The sequence below is a fragment of the Eucalyptus grandis genome, chromosome 2 (genome assembly GCF_016545825.1).
Source record: "Eucalyptus grandis isolate ANBG69807.140 chromosome 2, ASM1654582v1, whole genome shotgun sequence".
NCBI classification, from domain to species: Eukaryota; Viridiplantae; Streptophyta; class Magnoliopsida; order Myrtales; family Myrtaceae; genus Eucalyptus; species Eucalyptus grandis.
In genome coordinates this window covers 1,832,554-1,842,675 of record NC_052613.1, presented here as the reverse complement: position 1 = coordinate 1,842,675, position 10,122 = coordinate 1,832,554, and the positions used below count along the sequence as shown (strand labels likewise).

General features: G+C 38.7%; 1 protein-coding gene across 1 annotated transcript; it reads left to right on the top strand.

Moving 5' to 3' along the window:
* Positions 1 to 6,843: 6,843 nt before the first annotated feature.
* Positions 6,844 to 8,442, top strand: LOC104434242 (cytochrome P450 71AP13). The gene is made up of 2 exons (XM_039305969.1): positions 6,844 to 7,725; positions 7,805 to 8,442. Exons 1-2 carry the CDS (start codon positions 6,844 to 6,846, stop codon positions 8,426 to 8,428), a joined length of 1,506 nt encoding a protein of 501 aa, XP_039161903.1. The 3' UTR covers positions 8,429 to 8,442.
* Positions 8,443 to 10,122: the final 1,680 nt, after the last annotated feature.

Sequence of the window (10,122 nt, the reverse complement as noted above, 5' to 3'; positions counted from 1 at the left end):
CCAACGCTAGCATTGATTAACAATCGGTTGTTTGGTATCAATCTTAAGACAGATTTCGCATCTCAAATTCCTTCTACCCGATTTTCCTAGTTTCTGACATTGCAATGTTTCTAACATAGGTTCTATGGAGGCATTATGTGGTCCAACGTCCACGATACGATTTCTTTGTATACGTAGGTCCAACAAAAAAAATCAGTCGGGGTCGACATTGAGAGTCAGAGATGCTGCAAAACTCAGCACATGGGCACATGCGAACAACGTTAATAGCATGACAGAGAACCCTTGATCGAGATAGAGGCGCCGCAGAATTATAGTGAGAAGAAGACGGATGAAAATCCTGGATGTGTCCAAAAGGTATCGGCGATGAGCATCTTGAATAATCTATGAACGGGTGGTACCTGAAGAAGTTACTGAGATGCTTTCTAAACTAGTTGCAGAGGAAAATGATGCCCTCAGCTACTTTTTCTTATTCCACAACCTTTATCCGAGCGTGAGCAAGGGATTTTGTTTGCCAAATTGCTTCTGCAATGGAATATCTTTTACCGAGAGTCTTTCTTCTGTTTTTATTAAAAGGGGCAAAGGTTTTTACTCCAATTCCAAACATAGGATATCAAATGCAAAATAATTATTAACTTCTGGATCCAAACAACGTTGTGCAACACTGAGCGAAATTGGAATATAATCAACAACAAAGCTTGTAAATTACAATACCAAAGCCAAACTATGCCAGAATTCAATCAACAACACAATTTGGGGATATTAGACACAATATCAAAATTTAATTGACAACACTGCTCCAAAATATTGAGATACAATATCGAATCTAATCAATGACGATGCATCAGGATAGATGACACAACGTCAGAATCTAATCAACAATAATGCACTGGGATACAGACACACATCAGATTCTAAAAGCTATAGCTAGAGAAATTAAAATGCAATATAGGAAATGTAAAGATAAAGAGATAACATTTTGATTGATTTGTTGCCGGAGGAAGGGGGGGAGGGACTCTTTGCTGGACGAATGGTGGTATTTATAGAAGAACTTGGTAACCACTGGGTAGTTGCATATTCTTTAGTAACTGCCGTTTCTAACCTTGTTCATGTTCGTTTGTCTTTGCAAATCACTTAACCCATGTTCTTCATAACTGCTTCTATCATGTTCTAGAGATATTACAGTTATCGGTGGCCGTTCCATCACTGGGTCTTCAAATAGTAACTACTTCTTAACAATGGGCATCCTTAGTGCCTGTTATTCTAGTGTTCTCAAGTAATATTTATAAGTGCTTTCATCTAAAAGTATACCTCCATAATCCATTTACGCGGCCACCAACTATCCATCATTGAATTTCAATAAGTGGACAAGTGACAATCCCCTATTATTGTCGACCATTGGATTTTTATGCCTATACCTATCAATGATCGAGGATATACCAATACTAACCACATGATATGCATGCGATCCAGTTGGCCCACACTAGAGTAAATTTAATGGATCAATATTTTGTATAATCAACCAAATTTATGTGGATAGCTATTGTCTTAAGCTTTTTTTATAGCTAAAGTCGGCAATGTGATTAAAAGAAGTCCAAAGACAAGATAGAAAGGTAGATAAGCTTGACTTCTTAGGATTGGATAGTTGGACAAAGGAGACCTATGGTTAGGAACGTTAGGTTTTGTTAGAATTTGTGATCCAAATTCTAGAATAGGATAGGGTGACATGTAGAAATATCTCTTTAATACTAGAGAACTCTAGATGTATTTGACAAAAAATCTTGTCTTATGAGGTAGTTAAAGTTTATGGTTTTGGTTTATTTTGAGAGAATTTCTCAAAAAAGTCTTAAATTTATTATATTTGTATCAATTTAGTTCGAAATCTTTCAATTTTGCCAATTTAATCTTATACCATTTAGCAATTTACCAATTTGAGTCATAAACCTTTCAATTATGCCAATTTAAAACTAAACATTTGGATTGCGTTTGGTCGTCCAGATTCAGATTTGGATAGGATTGGATAAAGAATGATTTAAAATCCTCCAAATATTCTTGGATTGTAAAGATATCCTATCATATATATAATGTAACCTAAGATTTAAGATTTTTGTAAAAAAAAAAAAAGATCTTTGAAAATCTACAACCTAAAATAGAATTGAAAATCTTTGAAAACTCTTTACATTCGAAAATCTTTGAAATCCCCATCTCCTAGGAGATTCAAACCCTTCGGATCACGTATCTGGAAAAGTTAGCCTCAAAGCATGAAGACTCTCAATCGACACGATGTGATAGCCTCGTGAACAATGGGACGCACTTCTTGTGGGTCATATGGCTAAACTTCATCGCCGAAAAAAGCGGCTCTTCCATCATGGAGGAGCTAAGGGAGGCGATAGTGGAGAAGGTATGTGTCATGGGGTGGGCTCGCTGGAGGAGGTTCTGCACTACGATGCCATTGTGGCGTTCTTGATGCACGTCGAGCGGAACTCAACACTTGAGAGCAAGGTCCCTAGGAAGCCAATGGTGTGCTAATCTTTCTTCGTCAACCAAAGGGTGAACAGCCGGCTTGCAAGTCATTCGTGAAAGGTTGAGATCAATGTGAAAGATGCATGCATACAACAATTGTATGGAATGTATGATCTATGCCAACCTAGCACGTTATTGTCTTTAGATCCCTTTTCACCCTCAATCATCAAAACACGATTACTGACCAGCAATGACGACTAGCCTAGTTGGAGGTGACGATGATCATGTAGTGGTTGGAAGTAATGATGATGGGCTATCTTGGTAGCATCCGCACGTGATGCAGCTTGCGAAGAAATATATGATTTATTCACTCCATCACTTTATTTTATTTTTAATTTTATACTAAATCCGGATTTATCCCACCCCTAAGCTAGATTTCTTATGACATTTTTTCTGAATGTATTTGGGTTTATCTGATCTGAAGAGCATCACTAAATACTAGATTGGATAATTTGTTATCCTATCCAAACTCAAATCTTATCTGAATTCAACCTTTGATGATTTGTCGATTTAGCTTCTTCTTTTTTTTTTTTTTTCTTTTTTATTGATCTGATGATCTAGTCAACACTGACCATCCTATGTGGCATGGTAGACATTGATGCAAATAATTTTTTTGCACTTTTTTTCCCAACTCTTGGCCAGCGAGGATCGTGATGCCCTCACCCAGACCAGGTGAGGGTCGTCGGCCTTCACGACCTCACCGACCAAGAGTTGGAAAAAAAGAAAGAAAAAAAGAAAAGAATAGAAAAAAAGTTTACAAAACTGCAAAAAATGGTCCACGTCAATGCTAATGTTGACCATGTCAAATAGGATGGCTGGCATTGAATAAATCATCATGTTAGTATTTTCTAGCCAAAATTGATCAAAATGATTAAATTGACAAGTTATTAAAAGGTTCAAGACTAAATTAACAAAATATTTATCACTAAATTAACATAATTAAAAGGTTTACAATTGCCTTGGCAAATTATGATAATATTTAAGTCTAAATTGGCTAAATTGAAAATTCATGACTGAATTGGACAAGTATAATTAGGAATTGTGGGCAAAATATACTGAGGCAGTGGATGTGCTCTATAAATGGAGATTGGATTGATGGTGGAGGTGAGTGGGGGAGTAGTCCTCCACCGTGTGTGTGGACCTAAGAATGAAATACATATCTCTTGTAATGCTCTTTCATAACTTGTCCAACTATTTTGTTAAAGTGTTCAGATTATCCTTGTCCCATGAAACCTTAGATTTATATACCTTGTCTCCTTGTCATTCCCCTGCCAAATATATCAAACACACGTACATACTTACACATGAAATCACAAACTAACGGCGGTATCAAAGTCACGCTTCCGCACTCCAGCATTGGTACCAGAGATCTAAATATCAACAGGTTTCGGACACAATTTTCACATATTTGCATAAATGTGTTAAGTGGAACTTCAACCTACTTTCATCAATAGTTGCTGTCAAATTCTCCAGAAAAATCAAAAACATAAAAAAAAAAAAAAAAAAAAAACTTCCTTTTAAAATACGGTGGAATGCCACGTAAAAAAAAGACTCATAAAATTGAGTTCACGCCACTCCAGATAAGCAACTTAAGAATAATCTTGCAGAAATAGGTAATCAGTTAGGTTTCCATCTCATTGCACATCAAGAAAAGTCTTTAAGGACATAATTGCTTGTCAGATCTTTATCAAAAGGGATTTTGCAAAAGTATGACGATCCCACGACAGATGAGATTTTTCAAAGACGCTGGCTTCCAACGTGGGGCTCTACGTATTGGTCTAGAAAAAGAGGACCACAAGCCAGTTTTCACGAGTAAAGAGAGCAGCCCAAGTGCGTCTTGTACGGAGGGTCGGCTTAAGTCGCCATAACTTTAAAATGGGAAACTTGAGTCTTGCTTTGAAGTTAAATAGGACACTTAAGTGTCACTCCGAAAATCCGGCCAAATGACTGACGTGGCGACTTTCCGTGAGTTTGGTCCAAAAACGGCATCGTTTGCACGCTGATGTGGCGGAGAAAATGCAAAAACGACACCGTTTCATATCTACGTGTAAATAATAATATAAAAATTAATTAAATTAGATTTAAAATTAATTTTATTTAAAATATTCAAAAAATTAAAAAAAAAATTAAAAAATTAAAAAAAATTTAGAAAAAGTTAAAAATTTTAAAAATTTTAAAAAATTAAGAAAATTAAAAAAGGGGGTTGAGCGGGCGGCTGAGGGCTGAGCCCTCGTCGCCGCCGCCTCCCGCCGTCCCGGGAAGGGCCGGCGACGGAGGGGCAGGGTCGGCCGGGGTCGCCGGCCCCTCGCCATCGGTTGGCGGGGGGACCAGGCCGACCCTACCCCCTCCGTCGCCGGCCCTTCCCGCGACGGCGGGAGGCGGCGGTGGCGAGGGCTCACCTCAGCCGCCCCGTTCGAACCCCCCTTTTTTTTTTAAATTTTTTTGAAATTTTCTTAATTTTTGAAATTTTTCTTAATTTTTTAAAATTTTCTTAATTTTTTGAATATTTTTGAATATTTTTGAATATTTTAAATAAAATTAATTTTAAATCTAATTTAATTAATTTTTATATTATTTACACGTAGACACGAAACGACGTCGTTTTTGCATTTTCTCCGCCACGTCAACGTGCAAAACTACGCCGTTTTAGATCAAACTTGCTGGAAAATGGCCACGTCAGCCATTTGGCCGGATTTTCGCCGGAGTGGCACTTAAGTGTCCCATTTACTCCGATATTGGCACTTAAGTGTACTATTTTAAAGTTATGGCAACAAAATGTCACCCTCCGTAGCTGCAAGTTATGGCTCCAAGGTCCTAACCTCAGTTTTTCACATAACAGTCCAACAATCATGAGACCAGTAGCTGAGGGATCGCTAGGTAGTTCGGCAGCTTGTGTCACAACAGCATTCGTATTTCTTGCTATTTTCACCTCTATCCCGGTTGTATGCTATCATAACCCCTCCCGAGATCATTATCCTGAGGCAATGCTAAGGGGATAAGACAAAGGAACATACGCAAACTTGCAACTAGGGTTGATGTCTTGAACCATGACAAACCTATCACGGAAGTACAGAAAGAAAGGGTGACATCTGCTAACTTGACTTACATTGACTAAACCGAAAATTTTCTCAGCAAACTGATGTTTTCTACAAGTCCCATGTATAAGAAGACAGATTGTATACAGATCAAACAAAACCACGGTTGCAACATCACATATTTTGCAAATTTCTCATGCAATGAAATTGTTGAAATATGCCTCGAGTTTGAGCCCATCAAATGGACATGGTGCAAATTAAAGCATGGACGTATGGCTGTATGAATGCAAGCTGAGATGTCCCTTCTGCATACGCACCTGATGTTGAAAGAAGATCTATGAAGAAATCAAAGAAACGTGCATGTTTTATTCAACTCACTGAAGCTGGGGCACACAATATTTGACAAAAAGGATTTCTTTATTTGTTTTGATATGGACCATTGTATTAGCAAACATAATTTTATGGGCCGGCTTACTTGTAAAGATAGATTACCGACAACAAAAGTCGTATCATGATGGAAGTCTTTAGTTGGTATTTAATATTACTTTTGTATGCCTAGTATAGAAGACATAACTCGTTTACTCTTCTAGTGTAACTAGATGAGGAGTACATGGCGAAGTATCCTTGCAAAGAATGTTATCCCATTTTCGGGGATTTTGAACTTCATTGGATGATAAGAGCTACAAAGGGCAAGAATTTGGGAGCAAGGCTCATCAAGTTATCCATCCTAGCAACCATATATTATATTTGGATGGAGCGCAATCGTAGACATTTCCAAAATAAGTCAATTGATGTGCATCTTCTCTTGGCTAGGATATGTAAACTTGTAAGAGGTAGGGCTTCACTTTTCCATAAATGTAGACCCTCCCAAGCAAATATATTATTGGCAACTATGTGGAGGCTTCCTACCTCCATACTCTCGCATAATTACTGTGCAAAGAGTTCTGCTTGAAAGAGATTTTCTTACTTGTAATTACATTGAGTGATTTAGCCAGTTAAATTTTTGTGATTAGAATTTGTTTAATTCCTTGACTAAGATTTCATTAGGAATTGTGAGGGAGCAAACACTATGTGAGTTATTAGGCGTAATTAGGGGTTATGAAATACCGAGAGAGTGTTTGAGTGCTCGAGTGATTGTAATTTTTGTTTATCGCTTGTTTGGAATTTCGTGCTGCTCTGTCAATTTCCTTTCCTTCCATTCGGCTATTTTATCCAATTCACTTGCCATCAATATTCACAACAGGAAATGGCTCTCCTTCAGCATCTGTTTCTCTCAACCTTGGTAATAATGGCTGTGATTGCAGTTCTCTCAAAGAAAAAATTTAGGAAAAGGAAGTGCAACCTCCCACCAAGTCCTCCCAAGTTACCGATCCTCGGCAATCTCCATCAGCTAAGCAAATTGCCACACATATCCCTCCACCACCTTGCGAGAACTTACGGCCCGATCATCTTCTTACAGCTTGGTGAAATCCCAACCATAGTTGTTTCCTCAGCTAAAATGGCGAAGGAGGTAATGAAAACCCACGACCTCGCACTTTCGAGCCGTCCTCAGATTTTCTCTGCCAAACGCTTGTTCTATGACTGCACTGACATGGTCTTCTCCCCCTATGGTGCTTATTGGAGGCATATAAGAAAAATCTGCATACTTGAACTGCTTAGTGCAAAACGGGTTCAGTCATACAGTCATGTCAGGGTAGAAGAAGTTGCTCGGTTAGTTGACCGGATTACAGAGTCTTATCCAGGCACCACAAATCTAACAAAGCTGCTTGGTTTATATGCAAATGATGTTCTCTGTGGGGTAGCTTTAGGGAGGAATTTTTCGGGAGGAGGGGACTACGACAGGTATGGGTTTCAGAAGATGCTGGAGGAGTATCAGGAGTTGCTTGGAGGATTCAGTATAGGAGATTTCTTTCCTTCAATGGAATTCATCCATAGCCTGACTGGGATGAAATCAATGGAATTCATCCATAGCCTGACTGGGATGAAATCCAGACTTGAGCACACGTTTCGGCGCTTTGATGATCTTTTCAATGAGATACTAAGAGAGCATCAGGAAGAAAATAAAGCTACGGAGCTGCACAAGTATCTTGTGGATGTTTTACTTGATATACAGAAGAACCGTTGTGGTGAAATGCCTCTCACCAGGGGCAATGTTCAAGCCATCATCCTTGTTTGTGAATCATTCTTCCCTCTGGTTCAGTATTTCATAATAGCAATACACTTGTATAGCCATGCAGATCCCTTAGAAGGAAGAAACCTCTCATACGGCAGGAACTGATACAACATTCATAACACTTGATTGGGGAATGACAGAACTTGTCATCAATCAAAAAGCCATGGAAAGAGCACAAGCCGAAGTACAAAGCGTCCTTGGAGAGAGAAAATTCGTGCAAGAAACTGACCTACCTCATCTGCCATACTTGAAGGCTGTCATTAAGGAGATATTCCGGTTGCACCCTCCTGCTCCAGTGTTAGTCCCCAGAGAATCTATGGAGGACATAACCATTGATGGGTACTCCATCCCAGCAAAAACCCGTTTCTTCGTCAATGCTTGGTCAATTGGGCGGGACCCAGAATCCTGGGTCGATCCACAATCGTTTCGACCGGAAAGATTCCTTAATGAAAATAGCAACATTAACTTCAAAGGACAGGATTTTGAGCTGATACCCTTCGGTGCTGGTAGGAGGAGCTGCCCGGCTATTGCATTTGGAAATGCCAGTGTTGAGTTTGCTTTAGCTCAACTTCTTCACAGTTTCGATTGGGAGCTTCCTCATGGGACCCAGCCTAAGGATTTGGATATGACCGAAGTTTTTGGCATCACAATGCACAGAATTGCCAACCTCACGGTTGTAGCCAAACCCCACTTCTCCTAGACGACAGCAGAGACGAGCGAACAAGCTGGCTAAAAGTCTTCTCTCCGACTTAATAATCAATCGCCTTTTACTTGTAATTGAATCATGCTATCTGTGATCTATTGTTCTATAGTTAAGAATATGTCATGTACTCTCCGACTTAGTAATCAATCACCTTTTGCTTGTTACTGAAGCACGCTATCTGTGACTACAGTTCTATAGTTAAGAATATGTCATGTACTTGGTCGGCAAATACATAATCTCGAGCATTTTAAGACATGCTAGCTTCTGAAATCAGCACATAAAATACACACACATAATTCCATTTCAAATATGAAGCTTATTGTTAAAATATATCTCGAGTTTGTCCCAAATGCGAAAGTTTGAATATTCCAAATTGGATATTGTGCAAACATCCAAAATTGAGCAAAGTTAACTTCTTTTGGCGAATTAGAGTTGGTATGGAAGAAAGTGTAAAAGGAAATTAGAGATAATGATTTCCTGAATTAGAGTTGGGATGGAAGAAAGTGTAAAAGGAAATTATAGATAATGATTTCCTAATTGGTATCGCCAAGAAGGATTCAAAGGAGATTTGAACTTTGGATTTTCTTCTGTCAATTGCAGTCGGTGAAGAAATAGTTATCTATTGACTTTGTTGACCAAATTTACTTCAGATTGCATGGGAATCTTTTCCACGTTGGAGGCAGTCAACAAGCGTGCCTTTTGTTGAGAATGAGACATACGTACATATATATATGGGCTATTCCTCCGTTGCAAGAGCGCACGCCATTGTCAGAGGTTGTTGAAGCCTCGTATCGAGTGCTTGGGCAGCGAGTTATCTTCGTGGGTATGTTCGTGAATTACATCTAAGGAAGATTAGTGTTTGTAGTCGTGAAATATTGTGATAAGATGTGTAATTCCTTGTGAGATTAAAATATTATTTCGTGAGGATTTCAGAACTAAACACTACGTGTATCATTGGGTATAATTGGGACTTGAGAAACCCCGAGAGCGATTGAATGACATAAATATGTAATTTACTTGTATCACTTGATCTATTCGTCGTTGCTCTCCCTATGGACATAGCTCTCTACGACCGAATCATATAAATCTCGTGTCCGATATATTTTCTTCTCCTGTCTATTTTATTGTTCGATCACTTGTTTTCCGCAACACTTATAACCGAGCTCTACTATGATATCTAGTCTGAAGATTCATGTTTTGGCAATCAATAGGGGAAATTTTGGCTTGATTATATGTAACAACCCGAATTTTTATAATTTTTTTATTAAATAAATCAGGCCTTTCATCGACGCGCCGATAGTACTATTCTCTAAGCTGATCTCTCACGAGATAACTGGATTATCTGGGGGAAGCAATTAAGGAATCTAAATGCAATGGACTTGATAATTCAACTAGGAATCGACTGCTCGAACGTGTTGGTTTGCAAGGATCATTATGGCACTGTCGAAATCGATTAGAGACTGGAGATAGGTCGATTTGACCGAGATATGTGATCGAGTGTGGGTGATTCCACCTAATTACAAAATACTCGTCGATCGGCATTAGGCCGATTTTTCTATCGTTTTGGTACCCGGTACCCATAATTGAAATCTCGAGGTTTCACGACAACCAAGAATCGCCAATGTGTCAAAGATGTACAATGTAACTCGAGATAAATCAATTACGGGTCAATTGCATCAATTTTTTTTTAA